The sequence below is a fragment of the Stenella coeruleoalba genome (genome assembly GCF_951394435.1).
Source record: "Stenella coeruleoalba genome assembly, chromosome: 15".
NCBI lineage: Eukaryota > Metazoa > Chordata > Mammalia > Artiodactyla > Delphinidae > Stenella > Stenella coeruleoalba.
This window is the reverse complement of record NC_137161.1, coordinates 61,794,950-61,815,469: the sequence shown is the minus strand read 5'-3', so window position 1 is coordinate 61,815,469 and position 20,520 is coordinate 61,794,950. Positions and strand designations below refer to the sequence as shown.

At 51.4% G+C, this 20,520-nt stretch overlaps 2 protein-coding genes across 8 annotated transcripts in view; one reads left to right on the top strand and one right to left on the bottom strand.

The window, feature by feature from the left end:
* The window catches only part of MYH11 (myosin heavy chain 11), a 123,626-nt gene extending 109,102 nt beyond the window's left edge, over positions 1-14,524 (top strand). Inside the window, exons 32-42 of one of the 3 annotated variants that reach the window (XM_079946590.1) lie at positions 1,232-1,444; positions 1,780-1,992; positions 2,209-2,370; positions 2,767-2,895; positions 3,197-3,285; positions 3,710-3,833; positions 4,451-4,659; positions 5,582-5,690; positions 5,768-5,940; positions 10,173-10,211; positions 13,358-13,465. In XM_079946590.1, coding sequence (XP_079802716.1) covers positions 1,232-1,444; positions 1,780-1,992; positions 2,209-2,370; positions 2,767-2,895; positions 3,197-3,285; positions 3,710-3,833; positions 4,451-4,659; positions 5,582-5,690; positions 5,768-5,940; positions 10,173-10,203 — 1,452 coding nt within the window. In that variant the 3' untranslated portion in view covers positions 10,204-10,211; positions 13,358-13,465. Of the gene's footprint in view, positions 1-1,231; positions 1,445-1,779; positions 1,993-2,208; positions 2,371-2,766; positions 2,896-3,196; positions 3,286-3,709; positions 3,834-4,450; positions 4,660-5,581; positions 5,691-5,767; positions 5,941-10,172; positions 10,212-13,357 lie in introns of all 3 variants that reach the window. The other 2 variants (XM_079946591.1, XM_079946589.1) reach the window with 2 other exon arrangements.
* NDE1 (nudE neurodevelopment protein 1) overlaps positions 10,219-20,520 on the bottom strand; it is a 40,198-nt gene continuing 29,896 nt past the window's right edge. Inside the window, exons 6-10 of one of the 5 annotated variants that reach the window (XR_013824120.1) lie at positions 19,612-19,791; positions 18,225-18,316; positions 17,026-17,177; positions 12,267-12,405; positions 10,219-11,989 (exon numbers count right to left, since the gene is read on the bottom strand). Coding sequence is in view for 4 of the 5 variants with exons in the window: in XM_079899040.1 (XP_079755166.1) it covers positions 16,097-16,190; positions 17,026-17,177; positions 18,225-18,316; positions 19,612-19,791 (518 nt within the window). In the remaining variant the exon portion in view is untranslated. Of the gene's footprint in view, positions 12,406-14,580; positions 16,322-17,025; positions 17,178-18,224; positions 18,317-19,611; positions 19,792-20,520 lie in introns of those variants that run through there. The other 4 variants (XM_079899041.1, XM_079899043.1, XM_079899040.1 and 1 more) reach the window with 4 other exon arrangements.

Here is a 20,520-nt window from a genome sequence, read left to right as displayed (position 1 = left end):
CTGATTTTATTACTAAGCGAGTATTTACTGAGTGCCTGCTGAGATTTCCAAGTAATTTAAAGGATCTACCCTTGAAATACCACTGTTCCCTAACATTTCATCACAGAGAGTCTTGAGCACACAGCAAAGCGGAAAGCACTATACCGTGAACACCTGTACACCACCACCTGGCTTCAATCATTAATGCTTCACCACGCAGACTTTATCACACACTATTTATAAGGGTGTATTGCATCTGTCATTTATATCTTTTGGATGCATTTCAAAGCAAATTACAGACATCTGTACATCTCCCCTTGATACCTCAGCATTGCATATAAAAACTAGGGTTCATTTTTTAAAGTATCTTTTCTTCCCTTGAATACATACAATGAAATGTGTAAATCTTAAGCATACACTCACTGAGTTCTGATAAATGCATACACCTGTATGACCCAAACCCCGAAATACCAACTTTTAATATATGTTACTCAGATTTAGTAAATATGATTTGGTTTACAAGTGACTTGGGATTTATTCCAAAATTCAGTTTTGGGATTGTACTTTGGGATTCTTCCCTCTTCTACCAACCATCCCTTCCCTGTGCTGACAGCTTGTCCTCATTGCTTCTAATCTGCGGTCTCATTACCTGGCCCAGGGTCTGAGGCTGCTTTATTATTTTCCTGTCGCAAACAGTGGAGAGTTTTTGTGTTGACTGCTGTTTGGGAGTCCCTGTTACTTGCCTGTCTTTGTGGAATTCTGGCAGTCTGGGTTTTGGATGTTACGGCGTGCACTGCTCTCTCTTTCAAAAGCTGAGATTAACGTCAGTATGGTGTGTTCTTGGAACTGCTTCTCCAGGCAGAGGGGGAACTATGTGCAGATCCATCCACCACTCACCATTGCCCTACCGCGGCTCATAGGCTACTCTTGTGAGCGAGCGACTGTGGCCATGAAACAAAAGAATAATTGGACTCTGGGAGGATTAAATGTCACCCTGACCTCGGTCACAGCACATTCTAACCAACATGGGCAGCGTCAGTGACTTCCAAGCACAGAGATTCAGCGGATGCTGGCTCTGCAGAAGGTTGACCTCGAAGTCGGGGAGCAGTCTTATTATAAACTGTTTGCTTAGACACCTGACTTCCTTCCACCTGCACCAGGACACAAGGCTTCTTCCCCATATTTGCAGTTCAATGCAGCCGACCCTCAGGCATGCCTAGAGCTCACCTCTGGGTCTTCTGCTGTGTTGCAGTTGTTGGCTGAGGAGAAAAACATCTCTTCCAAATATGCGGATGAAAGGGACAGAGCCGAGGCAGAAGCCAGGGAGAAGGAAACCAAGGCCCTGTCGCTGGCACGGGCCCTTGAGGAGGCCTTAGAAGCCAAAGAGGAGCTTGAGAGGACCAACAAAATGCTCAAAGCTGAGATGGAGGATCTGGTTAGCTCCAAGGACGACGTGGGCAAGAACGTAAGTGGCTCTTCATCATCTTTGCTTGTCTACGTTTCACCCACCCACTCTCTGTGCTATTTATCAGTCCACGGGGGAAGGAGGGGGCTCCATGCCTCCTTCATGCTAAGGAATACTCAGGAATTGGAAGGAGTCCCTCAGGCTGATGCAAAGAAGGGGCCTGGTTGAGAACTGCATTTGGGGGTGGGTTCTGAGTCACGGGTTCCGAGAGGATGGCTCTGGTCTGGACTCCTGGTCATGCATCTTGAGAGTGGCAAAAGCCATCTCCCTGACCTTGATGAGCTGTCCCTGGGGGCTGCCCGACCATCTTCATGACGTCAACCCTTACGTAAAAGGTCCATGAGCTGGAGAAGTCCAAGCGAGCCCTGGAAACCCAGATGGAGGAGATGAAGACCCAGCTGGAAGAGCTCGAGGATGAGCTGCAGGCGACCGAAGATGCCAAGCTGAGGCTGGAGGTCAACATGCAGGCCCTGAAGGGCCAGTTCGAGCGCGATCTCCAGGCCCGGGATGAGCAGAATGAAGAAAAGAGGAGGCAGCTCCAGAGGCAGGTAATCTGTGAGGAGGAAGGAAAGGGGGGAAGGGGAGGTGGGGCGGCCTGCTTCCTTCCTCCCACCTCCACTTCCTGGCTTCATGGAGACTCTGATCTCTCACCTTTGACCTGGGGATGAGAAACCCACCTTGCAGGTGGTTATGCAAACCTGGGCGCTGGGAAGGGATCCTAGGGGCGGCCTTGCCCGGCAGCGCAGGTCTCTCTCCTTGCTCAGCTTCACGAGTACGAGACGGAACTGGAAGACGAGAGAAAGCAACGTGCCCTGGCGGTGGCGGCCAAGAAGAAGCTGGAAGGGGACCTGAAGGACCTGGAGCTGCAGGCCGACTCGGCCATCAAGGGGAGAGAGGAAGCTATCAAGCAGCTGCGAAAACTGCAGGTGGGTGACGCCCCAAGGGCCGGGCGCGCGGGGGAAGCCAGGTCAGCAGCAGTGGGAGGACACAGGCCTCCCTCTGTCGCCAGTGCCTGGTCACCTGGTGCTTTTCCATCACCCTTTAGCTTTGGGGGCTGTTTCCTGCCCTGGGGAAACATCAAGGGGGGGCAACATTTGGGGGGCAACATCAGGCATTTGGCTGCGGCCCCCAGATCTCAGCACCGCTTCTTAGGTCTGCGGAGCCCATCCAGAACCGTGCCCCAGGCAGCCACCTGGCCACGTGAGGCTGAGGGCTCTGCAGTCAATCGTGGGAAATCCTAGGGTCGGCACAGAAAGGTAATTTGGGCAGCAGGACTCGGTGAGTAAGGACCTCTTAGCTGGTTCTGCCTGTTGACCACGCAGGCTCAGATGAAGGACTTCCAGAGAGAGCTGGAAGACGCCCGCAACGCCCGGGATGAGATCTTTGCCACGGCCAAAGAGAATGAGAAGAAGGCCAAGAGCTTGGAGGCAGACCTCATGCAGCTACAGGAGGTAAAGGCTTCTTCTCGCTGCGAGAGCCCTGATGGGGATGCCGTGATAGCAGCCCCGGGCACCCCCAGCTTGTGCACCCTCGTCCAGCATTCCACACGGGTGGGCCCCAGAGCGAGGGTGGGGAAAGACACAGGGTTTCCTCCCTGATGGATCTGCAGGCCTCCCCCTGAACTCAGAGGAGGCCGAGCCATTTTAGAGACGGCTGGGGGCCAGGTGACAGGAACGGGGTGGATTCTCGGGTGGGCTCAGCCCTTTCCGGGCAGACAGCAGGTTTCCTTGCTCCCCACCTGCCACCGTCCAGGATCTAGCCGCGGCCGAGAGGGCTCGCAAGCAGGCAGACCTGGAGAAGGAGGAGCTGGCTGAGGAACTGGCCAGCAGCGTGTCTGGAAGGTATGAGCCTCATGGGGAGAAGGGGGTCCCTAGACTCAGATGATGAGGGAGAGGCAGTCAGAGGAGAGTCTCCTGGACCCCTTTTAATGCTGAAAATGATAGAACGTTCAGCTGAGCTTATGACAGGGGTCAGGGGGTTCTCCACCCTATTTGAGGGTGTAGCCAGTTTCACTCATTCGGCATGGCGGGGACAGGGAATCTGGGGACGTCGGGGAGGAGGGAATTGATCCTCATCCCAGGCCTGGCTTTGCTGACACCAATTGGCTCCCCACTTCCTGCTATGTACCTTTGGACAAGCCTCTAAGCCTCTCTGAACCTCAGTTATAAAAGGCGGCAACCCTGAGGCATCGCTTCTCCAAGAGAGGAAGCGCTCTAAGCCTCTGAGTAGAGGCTGGAGGCCCCAGAGCGGCTGCCTTTCCCTTAGGAACGCGCTGCAGGACGAGAAGCGCCGCCTGGAAGCCCGCATCTCGCAGCTGGAGGAGGAGCTGGAGGAAGAGCAAGGCAACATGGAGGCCATGAGTGACCGAGTCCGGAAGGCCACACAGCAGGTGAGGCCGGGGCGGCCAGGAGCAGGGCAGCACATGCCTCAGATCCGCCCCGTCCCAAGCCTCACACGGCTTCAGGACAGGCTCCTGTGTGCCAGGCCCCGGTGGGGGTGGACGAGAATGCGAAGGCGGGAGAGTAGGGACCCAGCACGTCTGCTCCCGAGCGTCCACTCCCTCCCCTTCCGGTCACACCAGCACCCCGCCTGCAGCACCTCCTTTGGTGGCTCCCTCCAGTAGACGATGCTCACCCACAAGGGCCTTGGCGGTCTCCTTCCTGCTCTTTCCTCAGCCCCCACCTTACAACAGTGAGCACTCAGTGACGTCACTGAGCGCCAGCTCCATGATGGGCGCTGGGGGCCCATCGTGTGACCTGGGCGCCTGGGTGGCACCGGGATGCTTTTCCTGGAAGAGCTGCCTCTTGAGCTGGGTCTTCAAGGATGGCCAAGAAAGAGCTGGCTGCTGGAGGGGAAGGAGGAGGGCTTCTGGGTGCTCCAGCTCCAGGGACCTGCGCAGAGGCCAACGAAGGCTGGGGGCTGCGGGGCGGGGGGAGCCGTTCATCTCAGTGCACCGTCTGGCACTTCCCAAGCCCTCCACCTGGTGACCTTCACCCTCCTCCCCAGGCCGAGCAGCTCAACAATGAGCTGGCCACGGAGCGCAGCACGGCCCAGAAGAATGAAAGTGCGCGGCAGCAGCTTGAGCGCCAGAACAAGGAGCTGCGGAGCAAGCTGCAGGAGATGGAGGGGGCAGTCAAGTCCAAGTTCAAGTCCACCATTGCGGCTCTGGAGGCCAAGATCGCACAACTAGAGGAGCAGGTCGAGCAGGAGGCCAGGTACGGTGGGACCAGTGCCCGAACGACAGCCGGCTTGCCAGTGAGTGGTGGGGATGTCGGGGGTCAGTCAGCCTCTCTGGGCATCATTTCTGGCTGAGAAATCAGCTCAGTGGTACCTGCGCTGCAGCTGTGTTGGGAGAACTGAGTGAGAACATAGGAAGGTGCTGTGCCCTAGCCTGGCCTGGAGTAAGCCTCTGAGACATTAGCTGCTCTAAGCAGCATGACTCTTCAGTGATGTCAGCCAGACTTCCCAGGAGCTCATGTCACTTTGCCTAACGTTGTGTCTGCAGGATGTCACATTAATGGGTACACAAAACATCCAAATCATCAGCCCACAGACACATGGGAAGGCTTCTCACTTAAGTACGGTCCCTGAGCTGTAAGGTCACAGCACATTCATGACCATCAGATAGGGTCGGGATCCTTGCACTGTTTTTGCTTTCGGTGGTGGCTTTACGGATAAGTCACATACCACACAGTTCACCCATTTAAAGTGTACAGTTCAGTGGCTTTCAGTGTACAATTCATAGGCGCACGCTCACCAAAGTCAACTGCAGAACGCTGTCATCACCAATAAGCAGCCCTGTATCCTTAACCATCACCGTCTATTTCCCATCCCCAGCCAACCACTGATTTAATTTCTGTCTCTGTTGTCTATTCTGGACATTTCGTCAAGTGGGATCATACATCACGAGGCCTTTTGTGACTGGCTTCTTTCACGGAGCATGTTTGCAAGGCTCCCCCATGCTGTAGCCGACGTCAGCACTTCATTCCTTTTCATGGACGAACATTATTCTCAGGATGAGCCCTGATTTGGGCTCAGGAAAAGTGCCCACCGTGGGCCATGCTGGTCTGGTTTACACACCGACTGCTAGGGAGGCCCTCCCCATCCGAAACATCCCCACTCCCCCTGTGTGTGCAGAGAGAAACAGGCGGCCACCAAGTCGCTGAAGCAGAAGGACAAGAAGCTGAAGGAGGCCCTGCTGCAGGTGGAAGACGAGCGCAAAATGGCAGAGCAGTACAAGGAGCAGGTAACCCTGCCCCGCCCCCTCCCAGCCCCACAAGCCCTGCCACAGACCCCCCTGACCCTCGGGCCTCTCCTTGACAGGCTGAGAAAGGAAACACGAGGGTCAAGCAACTCAAGAGGCAGCTGGAGGAGGCGGAGGAAGAGTCCCAGCGCATCAACGCCAACCGCAGGAAGCTGCAGCGGGAGCTGGATGAGGCCACAGAGAGCAACGAGGCCATGGGCCGCGAGGTGACGGCGCTCAAGAGCAAGCTCAGGTGAGGGACCAGCCCCGGGGGCCTCATCTCATGGGCTGGCTGCACGGGTCGGCCTGAAGCCTCCACAGTGGCTCAGAGCCCCTTTCCCCAAAGCCCTCGTGGCTTTCCGGCTCAGCATCACGTATGCAGCACCATCGTGTGCTGGACGTGGGCGGGGCCCAGATCACAGGGGCCCTCCCTCTGAGCAGCACCCCTTCTGTCCTAACAACCGCTCCCATCCCATCCTCCAGGTGAGGAGGAGGAGGCGGCAGTACCTCCATCTCCTGAGACCTTTCTTCGCTGTGTCATCAACAGCTGCAGAATCCCTTCTCCCTTAACCTCTTTTCTGGACTTTCTCTTCCCCACCTTTCCCTGACTCGGCGTTTCTCTGCACTACTGCCATTCAGGGCTGAATAATTCTTTATCATGGGCTGCCCTGTGCACTGTAGGATGTTAAGCAGCGTCCTTGGCCTCCAGCCACTAGATGCAGTGGCACTTCCCCCAGCGTCCCCCGGGGGGGCCAGCACCCACAGTTGAGACCCTCTGCCGTAAGTGGACTGCGGTTGTTTTCTCTCCCACACCCCTGAACCTCCGAGCCTGAAGGGGGTGGATGCTCCCCCGCTCCTCAGGGCTCCTTCCCATCCCCTTGTCCACCTGGTTCCCTGAAGGTTTGAGCTCCGTGCTTCCTATCACACTCGCTCACACCCCACAGCAGGTGGGTGATCCAGCCTCTCAAGTCCACGACCTTCTCTCCTCCAGGACCCTGCCACTCCCCGGGCATTCCCAGTAACTCTCAGCCCTAATGTGACCATCAAGCACCCATCATCTGCCTGCCACCACGTTTCTTTAGCTCACTCCCTCTGTCTCCGCCGGGGTCTCCAACCCCTCAGCTCATCCTCTCATCCTCTCGCAGCCCCACCGACTCCATGGTTATGGTCGGCCTCTCCCACATCCTCCACACTCTGGTCTCCCCTCCTGCTGTGTTGTGCTGACTTGGTTAAAACACAAGCCAAATTAAGCCCAACTGCCAACCTTCTGCAGCTCAAAGCAGTGTGGAAAAGCAAACAGGTGTGCTGCCACTTCCGCTGGAAACTCTAAGTGGCGGAACCAAGCCGACCTCACTTAGTGCTGCCTGGACTTTGGCCTCCCCTTCCTCTCAGTCCCCGCCTCCTCTCACCCTCCCCCATCCTCTCAGCCCTCCCCACTTAGGCATCTGCTTTTCACTCTCCCTAAACTTACTATCCCTGTCATCCTCACTCAGCTGATGACTTTACTTCCTGTTTAATGGAAAAATGGAAACTATCATGAAGTATAGACAAGCCCCCACTTCCCTATCGACACACCTCCCTACATCTATGCTCATTTCCTCTGTTTTTTCCCATTTCTGTGCTCAACTGTCCAGCACCAACTGAGGTCCACCCCACCATCAGACCCACCCCCCATCTTGTTTAACTGAGGACGTTGTTCCTGAAAGTCCTACCCTTCTCCCTTGTGATATGTTCTCTCTCACTGAGTCATTCCATTAGGTGAACAAACCTAATCCCCTTCCCTGCTGTTACCACAAAACTCTAACTCAGTGCTCAGTCCTCAGTCCTCACCTGACTCAGCAGCATATGCTATAGCCCATCGCTCCTCTTTACTGGGCCTCCCAGATACCACCCTCACCTGGTATCCTTCCTACCTTTCTGGCCGTGTTTCACCTCTTCTGCTGGTACCTCATCTCAAAGCCCAGTTGCTGTTGGTCTGCCCAGGGCGCCATCCCGGTCCTCTCTCCACCCCTACTGCTGCTCATTCCTTAGGTGATCTGAACCAGCCTGGTGGCTTCAAAGTTCCATCTGTAGCTAGTGACTTCCTAGTTTATCTCCAGCCCAGACTTCCTGGGATTCCAGACTTCCTTGACATTCCCATTCAATGCCTAACAGGCAGTTCACACCTAAACATACCCCAACCTGGGCCCTGACTGAACCCCTTCACACCAAAACCAGCTCTTCTCACAATCCTCCGCAGCTGAAAGTTGCCATTAATCCAGGCCACAAACCTTGTGCTCATTCTTTATTCTTCTCTCTCCTTTACACCCTGCATCCACTCTGTTGGGAAATCTGGTCAACTCTCCCTTAAAAAATACTCTACATCCAGAATCGAACCACTGCTTGCCACCCTGGTCCAAGCTACCCTCTCCTCCCACCTAGACAACTTTCTCAGCCTCCTTGTGGGCCTCTCTGCATCCATGCTGGCCCCTTATAGTCTGTTCTCAACACAGAAATGGAGCTGGATCACGTCCCTCCTTTGCTTGAAGCCCTCTATGGGGGCTCCACCTCACTCACAGCCAAAGTAACATCTTCACAATGGTTAGTTCCACTAGGCCCTACGTGATCTCTGTACTCTGCCTCCTAAATTACCCCTCCACCTCCACCGCTTCCTACACTGCCTCAAGGCCCTTGCACTGGCTGCTCTCTCTGCCTGGAATGCCCCTCCCCCGGCTTGCTGCACTAGCTGGCCCCTCCTTCCCTGCCTGCAGGTGTTCACTCACCCATGTTACTAGAATTTCCTACCTTACTCTTTACCGTTCTCCTCTCTCTTACCCACTTGTCATCATGGAACTTGCTATTTCTTTTACTTATCTCGTACACAGTCTGTCCTCACTCTTGGCCTGCGAGCCCATGAACACAGAGGCTTTGTCTGCTTACTCGTCCCCAGTGTCTGGGATAGTGCTGGGCACAGAATAAACCTTCAATTGTTGAGTCAGAGGTGATGTTTCTCCAACCTCAGGCATTCTCGTACCACCTTTGCCATTTTGCCTTACCACCTGTACTTCTGTTGACTTGATGTTTTCTTTGAAATTAACTATTTAATCATACATATGTCTATTTACAAATGAAACCTACCACCCCTGTACTGTTAAACCAGCATGCCTTGCATCAACAGGTCACAATGAAGTTGAAACAGTGAAAACTAAACAATAGTGAATTCTAGCTATTGTGGCCACAAATTGATGACTATGACCTGAAGGCAGACTTCTCAGTTAGAAAGGGAATGACAAGACATTAGGACCAAACAGATTTTCTGACATAATCAGATGTATTTAAGAGTGGAAAAGGGAATACCTTTCTCACTGTGCACTTCAGCAGTCCAAGGGCATACCTAGGAACCCTCTGCAATCACCCGGCATCTCGACTCCAGACTCTGAGAACCACTGCACGAGACAAGGGGAAAGCCCAAACCCCTTTCAGGAGGGGAAAGAGAGCAACTGGCTCGGAGCACAGGGATTTGGGAAGGAGCCCCCTGCCCGTGCAAGGTGAGGGGTGGTGCGTCCCCACGGCTGGACCCCCCAGCACTTGCTCGGCTGCTGACTGGATGCTGCCCTTCCTCGGAGGCGGGCTGAGCAGTGGGAGAGCAGTCAGCCACCCCAGCTCTCTCACCCTTTTGTTGTCCCCGCTCCCTTTCTTGGGACCGATGATTCTTGCAGCACATGCCGACCACCCTCTTTGGGTTCTGCCCCAGACAACGACCCTTCTTGGGCTGTACAGGCTGGCATCGGACTAACCATTTTTTACAGTTAATATGAACACGCACACAACATACAAGTGGAAGACGGGTCCTACCTTTTCCACCTTCTCTGAGTCCTCTAGATGTACAAAAGCACAAAATCAAGCACTAGAGCCTTGAGTGAGGTGGGCAAGCCTAGCCAGCTCCTCAGCGAGCAAGAAATTATAGAGCAAGTTTCACACAGTTTTACCAGGCAGGTAAATCTCAACACAAGCCCTGCTTAGAGCCCGAACAACGCACCTATCACTCCTGACACCACCAGGCATCTCCACAGGAGCCGCCCAGGGTGCCCACCTCTACTGTCTTGCTATGGGCATAAAAGGCAACGGACGGAGTAATGATACTAAAACGCGAGGCTGCTGCGGGCTCCTTGCCCAGGTCTGTTCAGGTTCTGTTCCCACAAGGATATTTTGGACTAGCTTACTCAGATTCCTTTACGTTCCTGAACAGATATGCAGAATGGGAGGAAGCCACCTGAGTTCTTCAGAGAAGTTCTGAAGGACAGAAATTTGCTTTTTATTGGGGGAAAAAAAAGGCTCGTCCTTTTGTGTGCCAGGCTCTCTGAGATCTCGTGGCTTCAGGTGCTCCGCCGTAAGGGTGACTTAAAGGTGCCTTTAATTATTTAATTGAAGCAAATGCATTGATGATTAAAATTGCACTTGAATGGGAGGATGGTAACCACCGGGGACTCTCTCTCTCTGTTTCAGAGGCCCCCTCCCCCAGGAAACTCCGCAATGACTCACCAGGTATCATGCCTGCAGCTTCGCGGCTCATGTCTGTGGCTCTTGGTTTCCATTTCCTTTCTGCCAGCCTGCCCCCCCCCCCCGCCCCCTGCCCCCCTTTTGTGGCCCTCGCAAATTCCCGGGATTCCTACAAAATCTGAAGGCCTAGATATCTTAGTTCAAAACTTTAGTCTTTTAGTCTTTCTTCAAAACCAACATCGACACAAGAAGACCTCATCGCTTTACCCATTTTCCTTCCTTCCTTCCTCCCTCCCGCTTTGGCGTGTGACGTGGCACTGATGTGGCCTGTCGCCGCGTGCTGAGGGTTTAGAGGCTGCGTGTGGCTTGGATGGCTCTTACCTGTGTGACAGGCCCCTAATAATGAAGAGGCCATGGCTGTGCCGTACTCCCTCGTCTGGCTCAGACACCACGCTGAGCAGATATGCCAGCTCCACTGTCTGGGTACCATCCTGGAGAACGGCTTCCATCCGGCTGGTCTGGTTCACAAGTCAGAATTAGCAAAGCACAGGGTCACGGTGGCCGCAGCCCAGCAATGTGCCCCCCAAGGTGGGGTTTCCACACACGCGTGCGAGGGAAACGAGCTCTCACCCCGATGTCTCACTGGGGTTGCGTGGGGCTTGAGCAAGGGCCAGCTGCTAACTGCATCTTCAGTGCACGAGGGCCACAGCGGCCACCACAGGGCCGGGCGCGGTCCAGGCAGATCCTTTATTGGAGGTCTCATGGGCACATGTTCACGGACTGGGGATGGACACCCAAGACTCAGGGAGCGCACAGGGCCTTCAAAAGACAGGGTTGAAAGGCCGCGACTTCTCTGGGATCCTGACAGTGTCCTCACACATGAAGTGAGGCACCTGGGGCCTGGCTTTCACCTCCTCCTCGAGAGACCCAGCCAGCCCTGCCGTGTGTCTGTCTTCTCTCTTGGAGAATCCCGCCTTGCTGTCGCTACCCAAATACTTAAAGCTGGATGAGGTCTTGGCAGGAGTTTTAGGCGGGAGCATCACACCTCCAAGACACGGCTTTTGAGTAGTTTTTCTGCCAGCGCATCCCGATCACGGGATAAGCTGGAGTCTAGGGTTGGCTGGGGTGTAGGACCCACCCGTTGATGGAAACTGAGTCCTTGCAAAGCAGCAGGTGCTTACGCTCTTGTGCCGATCCCTGGGATGCCAAGAGTACCTTAGATACGTTTCTGAGTCCATGAATAGAATCCAAGTTCTCCAGGATCAAACCCTTTAAGAAAATTTTAGAGGGGTCCTTTACTTCCTGTGACAGATATAGCCAGTGTCAACCTTTGCCTAGGATTTGAAGCCAGTTCCTTCAAGAAAGGCCCCTGAACCAGAACAGACCGGCTTCGGGACTGGTGCCCACGCAGGGGGCTTACAGGGACCCAGGCGCGATTGATTTACTTCTTAGATCAAGGGAGCGCATTAATCAGTTAAACTCCTCTAGTTAGCAAATGCAGACTCTTCGGAGACACAAAGGGAGCCTGAGCCACTGTTTCCAGCTCCAGGCCATCCCATCCAGTTTTGAACCTGGAGGGTTAGACACGGAGGAGAGCTGTGTGGATGGCTGCTGAGCCCTGCACGCCGGGACCCTACTTTGTCCCGAGTTCTTGGAGAACACAGTGCTAAAGAAGGAAGAGACTTTCAAAGAACCTCTAGAGACTGAGTGATAGAAAGTTAGTTCCAAAGGAGCTGGAGGACTTCCCTGGCGGTCCAGTGGTTAGGACTCTGTGCTTCCACTGCAGGGGGCACAAGTTCAATCCCTGGTTGGGGAAGTTCTGCCTTTGAGGTGCGGCCAAGAAGAAATAAATAAATAAAAGGGGCTGGAGGCCTAGAAGCTTCCCTCTGATGGGAGTGAGGCTGACCCAGGTCTTTAGTCAGCAGTAGCTACTAAGTATTTATTCTTGATCGCTGCCCCTTGGGAAGTACCATCCACCGTCCCCAGAGGGTTTTACCAGCCCGGGTTCCTCCCACCCTTGGACTCCAGAAGGCTCGTGCTGGGAAGCCCCATGTCAGCGATCAGGAAATCTCTGGGCCTTGCTTATGCCTCCTGTCTTACCTGAGTTGCCCCCTTTGACTAAAGAACTGACGGGCTGGGTTCACTGGGATGGGCTCACCCTCGTGGCTTTTCTGTCCATACTTCGTGTGGCGAAGCAGGTCGTTTTTGTTGCAAAAAACTTGCTTTCTTCTTAGACATCCTAAAATGAGTGAAGACCTGTCAAACAGGGTCAGATGGCTGGAGCCCAACACACAACATTATTTGTTGTGGTCGCTGAAAAGAAGGCAAACTTTCCTTCCAAACAGTGGAGGTTAAGTACAGGCGGGTCTGATTTTTCCTCCTCCTGCCTGCCCTGCCCTCCTATGCAAAGCCTTACTTCAGGTGACCAGGGCAGGCCCTGTGGGAAAAGGGCATCCAGAGCACGGAGGAGAGGAGATGGGAGCAGAAAGGACAGAGAGAAAGGGGTGTCCCACCAGCTAGGGCTAAAAGACACCCTGGATTAACATGTCTAATGTTTTTCTGACAAATATTCATTGAGCACCCGTTCTATGCCTTGCACAGTGCCTGCCATGGGGCGCCCCAAACAGGCGAGATCCCTGCCCTGGAGGAACTCAGAACAAGAATTCTGCTCCATAAAAGCAGAGCAATGCAGTGCCTTTAACCAGACAGCACCCTTGGCATGCAGGGACCTCCTTCCCTCTCAAGGGTTGGTGGTCATTCTCACCTTCCTACAATTCAAAACCTAAACCCCTGCCCCCTTTTCCTTCTGAAAGCAAGGAGGTACAGACACAACAGGTCCCCCTCATCCCTGCTCCACAGTGTAGGAATAATCCCTTGAGGCCATCACCCCCACTTGCCTTTTTTCCTTCTTTTCTAAACAGAAATCCACAGCCAACCAGAATCCTGTGGGTCAGCAAATGACCAAGCCATATACTTTTTAAAGCAGATGGTCCTGCTTTGAAAAACCTACTTTGCCCCCATTCCAGCTGATTAAATGCACCCATATGGGTCAGGATTTGTTCACTTCAACCTGAATATTTGCGTCTCATTCGAGTTTGTTTGTGTTTGTTTTTTGCCCCGTCTGAAAATCTCTTCCAAGCTCGAGGGAGATTTCTGTACTAAAGAAACATGCGTTTTCTTAACACCCACAGGCGAGGGAACGAGACCTCTTTTGTTCCCTCGAGAAGGTCTGGAGGACGTAGAGTTATTGAAAACGCGGACGGTTCTGAAGAGGATATGGACACTCGCGATGCAGACTTCAACGGAACCAAAGCCAGTGAATGAACAACTTGCTCAAAACAGGACAGAACCAAACCCAGTGGACTCCTCTTAGCACCGTCTAAATCCATTTTCAAACTCCAAACATCACAGACACCCCTCACGATGAATATAAAGACCACTACCCTGCATTCAGGGCATCAACTTAAGTTTGGAACGATGTACCGAAGGAGAAAAACCCAACAAGAGACACAGACACACCCACTCCCTCTGCCGAGAACTGTGCAGAGATTTTGAATTTTTAGAAAAATATATCCATGGTAACTAATCACTGGCAACTTAGTTTACATGAATTGGGGAGAAAGTCACCACGATGGGTGCCACTGTCCCCACCCCCAGCCCTTCCTGCCCTGTGGACTCTTCCATCGTCCCGGTGGGCCCTGGTTTGAAAATTCCTCTTCCCTCCGGTTCCCGCACATCAGATGCACACAGTTCACCGAGACCAAGTGCCTTCTGTAGTCACGTGAATTAAAAAGGAGACGCCGCTCAAACGGCTAAGAGCAGGAATGTCACACTGTTTTATATGCACCCCAGCTGTACTTAAGGACACCCTCACTAATAAAAGGTTATAAATCACTAGAATAGAGTTGACTTTTCTGTTGTTTTCTAGAGAAAGAGGACGGGGTGGGGGGGTGGCCTCATTTAATCCTCATGACAACCCTATCAAGTCAGGGTTATTATTTCATTAAATGGGGAAACTGAGGCCCAGGGAGGTGAGATGAATCGTCTGAGACCCCACAACTGGCCAAGAGCAGAGCAGAGACACAGAGTGAGTGTGAGTGAGGGGCTCCTCCACACAGGAGGCGGGTGGCTCGAGGCCCAGGGAGTAGGACCATGCCCGGGAAGAACGTATTTATCAATCAAAACAGCACGTATTTAATGTGAAGAATGTGAGTTCCTTGAATGTTTGAGTTAAAACACAAGACTTCGCCCAGCAGGGCTCGACAAACTTTTCCTATAAAGGCCCAGAAACTTGAGTATTTTAGCCTCCATCATGGTCTCTGTCACATTTTTGTCTTTTTTTAAAAAAATTAAACCACCGTTTAAAAATGTAAAAACCGTTCTTGGCGTGAGGGCCATAAAACCCAGGCCTGGGCCCGTCCCTTCCTTGGCCTGCATGTCCTAGACAGAGGTCCCTGGCGAAGTTTCCACTCAATACATATGATTCCATACACCAACTCCATGGGATCAAACAGACTGAAAAGAGGGGAATTACAGAAACCAAGGACGCACTGAATGACCAAATGCGAATACACCCTGAACAGGACATGCACGTGTCCCAATACAATTCTAAGAAGCTGACTCGAAAGGAAATCTTTAAAAAAGTAGTTTTTTTCATAGTCACTTGGTTAAAAAAACAAAAGTTTTTCATCACCAGATAGCAAACACAGAAGCACAAAGGCAGCAGCATTTACTGACCACCACAAACTAGCTGAAAATCAGTTTCTCTTGATTTTATTGTTCTTTTAAAAAAATAGAAGTACATCTTTTACCAATATAGGTTAGAATGTTGCCAGGGCAACGAAGTGGGCACTCAAGTTTAATTCTCTGCTGAATTTCAGTAGCATTTGAAAAGTTCTGTTTTCAACTCAAGGATATTTTTGCTGTTCTTTTGGAAAAATAACTTAGTAACAGAAGGCCGTTAAGCTGCACGCACGCGCTGGAATTCATGTGTTCTTTTTACTTGCGTCCAAATTGTGAGACTGCCGTTCACAACCAGCAGGGATGAGCTGCACGCCATCTGTGTGGAAATCCTGGGTTCGTTTCTTCTTTAGTAAGGAACCTCCCACCGACAGTCTTGGTGGTTTAATCTTATCCGAAGGTCACCCCAATTATTTCACCAAGGCTTTGAATGAAGTCCTGTTCTTAGGGGCTGCATTACCAAGGCCATCACACCCCAGAGACCCTAAGGGTCCTGAAGCAGAGGTCACCCCCAGGCCAGGACAGAGGGGCTCAGGACAACTTACAGCCAGGATTGGTCTAAAGAGGACACAGAGTTTCCACTGACCTGGTCCCACAAAACGTACTCTGAAACTCAAGCATGCCTCTAAAAGACTCAGTGAGAGGCAGATTAAAACGTCTCAGAGGTACACCACACCACAGTTTAAATAAAAGGTACATGCCTGTTCTGTTCTTCACCCCTAGATGTGATTTCAGTGCACTGATCCCTGCTGTGCCAAAGAGCACTGGAGATTTTGTTCTGGAAGAAGCTCCAGCAAAGTGGGGGCCGGAGTGAGCCTGAGATGGGCTCAGACCCCACTTTATAGGTGTCCCCGGTCATGAAAAACACCTCTCAAGACCAATCAGGACTCAGGTCTGCTGAAAATGATGGAGCAGCCTCAGCACCCACGTCGCCATTTCCAGAGGGTCCGCTTTGTCCCTGTCCATTGGCAACACCCCGACAAGGAGGCCAGGGGTTATGAGATGGCATTTCCTGGGGACGACCACCCGGGGCCACAGGCGATCCCCACTCCCCACCGTCACTGGCTAGTGCGACTGCTTGCTCGTATATCTCAAACTAACTTAAAAAAAAACAAAAACCTAGTTTAAAGAGGGAAGGAGGATAAAATGACTCCTGCACAGACACCGGGGCCTTGGCTTCCGTGGATTTCCTAAAGCAACATCTTGACTACACCCTGGGCTGACGGCAGCGATGGTGAGGAAATATTTGAAGGCGGCTTCCCAAATTCCAGGCGTTTTCCCAACCTTCAGACAGAGCAAACCAAATTAGGCGGACATTACAGCTGCTATAGACTGGCTAGCACGGGGCCCCACAAAGTTATAAGAGTGAATATCAAGGTCGGGAGCAGTGTCTCACTGGGTCTCAATTTTCTCTCCTGTGGAATGAAGAAAAGGACACTGGCTATCTAGGGCTCACATGCCCAAGGCCACGCAAAAAGCCCAGTCGCAGAAGACGCTCCAAAAAAACACCCACATCTAAAGGTCCGGAAGTTATGCGCATGCTGGGGAGAACGATTCTTCATTTCCTGTCCTCTGTCTGCCACTGATCGCTCCCAAATTTACGTGGCCTGGGGTCCAGTGAGATAGTGGCGCATCTTACAGAATTCTAGAATCTGGAAGCTGCACTGATTTTCTTCAGGCAAGAAAATAAATGAAGCTGTTAGAGGTCAGATTTGTGTTTTCCAATCAGGTGACTGGCTTCAGGAATCTAGTCTGGCTGATTCAGTTTCCTGAAGGTTCTAAAGGTTAAAAAAAAAAATCCTCTTTTGGGGGAAGCAGAGCAGTGTTTGAAGCTTGAGTCTTAAACAAGGGAGTGATTTATACAAAGGACATTCTCACAGCATGACCAGAAGCTGGGGCTGCAGAATCAAGTAATAAAAATGACCCTCTCCTTGGCCATTTGCCTAAACCAGCACACACACCACCTAACTCTGTCTTAAGGGATGGAGTAGAGGATAATACCTCATTGACATAATCCTGCAACTTTGAAAAATGGCTATGGGTCAGGGGTCAGAGGCTCCCGGCTGGAGAGGAGGATGGGTTCTCCCGACACTGAGGAGGAACAGTAGAAGGTACTGACCCTTTGTCACCCAGAGGCACGCTGGTGCTGCCTGGCCGTCTGTCGCCGCCGTCTCTGTTCTTGCTCCCCCACCCTGAGGCTGGGCCACTGGGTCGGTTTGGGGACTGATCATACACGAAGTTCCGGCAGGAAGCAAGTTTGGACTCCAGAGCCTGGAGAGAAATACGCTTTCTTGTCTCAAGCTGAAGACAAGAACTCTTGCCTCTCACCAGAGACCATACACATAATAATAGCTTAAGACAGTGGTTGTCAAACTGGGTTGTGTGTTAGAATCCCAAAGCGTGCTCCACCCCATCACCAAATTCAATGTATGCCCAACTCGTAGAACTGGTAGTCTAAGATATTTAGGAGCTTCCAGAAGAGTCCCCAACCCGACCTATGATTTAAGTCTGCCTACAAGAAATATGAAATCAACTTTTGGAATCATTCACTCTCTCCGCTACCTTGTAAAACATGCACCACGTGGCAGGAGGTTTGAAGGACTTGCCTCGCTGTAAACAGACCCTCTGGAAACCAAATGGGTACTGAGATCACCCTGAGCTTCTGTATACTCTAACTAAACATAAAAACCTGCTTATATAACAGCGATCCAAAAAAAACAAAAGCCAAAAGGAAAAACATAGAAAACGAGCTGCAAGCTTCTATTAACTCTGAATGCATACATTCTGGTCAATGACAGACTGGCAGGACTTAAACTCTGTGGCTTTCCAGGCATCATTTTTAAAACTAAGAAAAATAACTACAGAGAATATCTATGTGATTTCTTAAGCACAAAAGACTCCTTCCCTGGAATTAACATAAAACCTATAAGGTCATGTTCTCTGCCCTAGCCTTTCAAGATTTTCCCTTTAACTCCCTGAGAAATTAAAAAAAGGGAAGGCAGTTTTCAAATGTCTCTCAGTTTTTTCAAATTAAGAAAAAATATCATAGATACCATCCGAATCTCCCAAATTGCCAGGGAAAATGGTACAGGGAAAGAAAGATATAGCCAGGGGTCAAAGGGTGACTCAGGGTCACAGCCCGGGTGTTTGTCAGAAACAACACCCATAGAAGCACAGCGACTGTAAGGGACACGAGAGCCAGGGTGACACCTGCACCTAATGAAGCCTCTGCCAGAGGGGAAGCAATAGGTAAGGTCACCCCTCAAGTCTCCTGAAGACAGAAGACACCACACGGACCCTGGGGAAGCGCCGTCTTACCCCCACTTTCCGCAGCAGGTCTCCCACAATGTTGAGGGCAGATATCCGGGCCGCTGGCGTGAGGGGGGTCCCCCCAGTGGAGTCGTCCAGACCTGCATGTGCAAAAGGACGCACACATGACACCAACACACACTCAAAAGTCTGCACTAACGTCTCTGAACGTGAAACCTGGGGGTGGGCAAGCAAGCCCCTCTGATCCCAACGCTGCCCTGTTTCGGTCAATGGTTTGTTGCCTAACATAACAAGAGCATATCTGATGACCAACTTCTTGCAGCCTTATAATGACTATACTTAATATTTATCTTTACCTGCTATTCTTTTTAAACAAAATCAAAACAGGCCCTCTTAAACTTCTAGGAATTCCATACAGTTAATTAACATTAACAGCATCTGAACAAGCCCCACTGGTAAGGGTTCTGCTCCTCAGAGCCTCCTCTCTCTTCAAAGCAGGGCTCACGGAGCAGCAGGACCAGCATCACCTGGGCGCTTGTTAGAAACGCAGGATCTCAGGCCCTGCCCAGACCTGCTAAATCTGAGGCCCAGCTGAGTCGTGTGCTTATTCAAGTGTGGTCTAGCCTGGGATTGTGGAAACCTCACACTCTCTTCATCCTGGGCACAAGCTGAGGGACAGGGAGCATGTGGTGGTGTAACCCCAGGAGCTGGCCTGCCATTTGCCAGCTGCGTGATGTCAGGCCAGCTCCTTAACTCAGGGCCTCAGTCTCCTCACCCATCACATGGGGACAGCACTTGCATTACTTGCGTCTTGGGCCATGGTGCGAATCCAGTGAGGTCATATGTAAGTACAAAGCACAGTAAGCAGAGGGACTGGCATATCCCACGTGCTCAATAATTGTCTATTTTTATTATTTACTATTAAGTGGCCCAATCAGAGCCTCACAGTTAATCAGTCAGCAGAGGGGCTGGGGAAGAACTCAAATTTCTTGGTTTTTACTGCATAGCACAGGTTATGCTGGGTCCAGTTCTAGATGATGTATTGCTGGACCCACAGAATCCTTTTTAAATTTTTTATTTGGTTACTGAAACTTTTAATTTGGGAGATTTCATATTAGACAAGAGGATTTTTGGCTTCTGGTGAAGAGTGGAGTGTCTGCTGAGCCCACACCTCTTGCGGTAGAAGCAGAGTGGCAGCTGCCCCTCTGGATGAGGCTTCCATTCTCTACTTTGCCGCAGACTCCACTACTCCCTATCGTCTTCCATCCAAGAGGCTCCTCCCACGCACCACAATGGTCTGCCCCTGTGAGCACCCCAGTTTTCTCCCTGCTGTACAGCCTGGTCCTGCTTCTCTCTCACCCAGGACCCGCCCCAGTTCTCACCCAGGAAAGCTTTGTGAAGCCAAGAGAACCCTCCTGATTCCCATCCTCCTTACCACGTCTGAATGTCCCAGGTGTGTTTAAGCTAGAGCTGGGTCCTCGATGAGCTATGGGGGTGGATGGCACGGAACCAGTGGCCTGTACAGCTGTGTCTGTCCTTTCAGCTTCCACAGAGCTGGGCATGGGGGTCCTGGGTTTCTCCTGCTTTTGCTGCACAGCCAATTCTTGCCGCAAATCTGGGCCAGGAAAAGGATTCAGATTTAAGTCTCTGCTTTGAGTGATGAGGCAAGGGGAGGGTCAACAGGAGACACTGGTCAGCAAGAAGAACCATCAGAGTGAAAAACTCCAGGTGGAAACCCTGAATGAAGCAAACCCCACAGGACCTTGCCTGGAAGGCTTGGTTTTTCTTTTGAGTAAAAACAAAAAGGTTTAAATTTTTTTTCAAATCATGGCAGTGATACACTACTGCTTTTACTGTTTTAAGAGAATTCAAATGTATCAAGGTATACACAGAATACTCAGTGAAAATGTGCTTTCCCAACCCGTCCTCAAATGCCCCTTCTCACTCCTAATCAACTGTAACATGAGGGAGATCTTCTCAATCCTTTTTCCCTGCATTTCACACATAGAGTTTATATGTGTATCTATTAAGCATATAAGATGAATAACTTTTATTAAGTGTAAATAGAAACATACATCTACTATCTATGTGTTTTCCCCCCTTCAATGGTATGTCCTAATAGGCTTTTTTATTTATTTAATTTTTTTGGCCAAGCGGCATGCAGGATCTTGGTTCTCCAACCAGGGATCGAACCCGTACCCCCTGCAGTGTAAGCACGGAGTCTTAACCACTGGACTGCCAGGGAAGTCCCTTAACAAGTTTTCTATGACTACATTTATATCTATACCGTATTTGTTTGAACAACTGTTTAACTAACATTCCACAAAATAAATCTATGTAATTT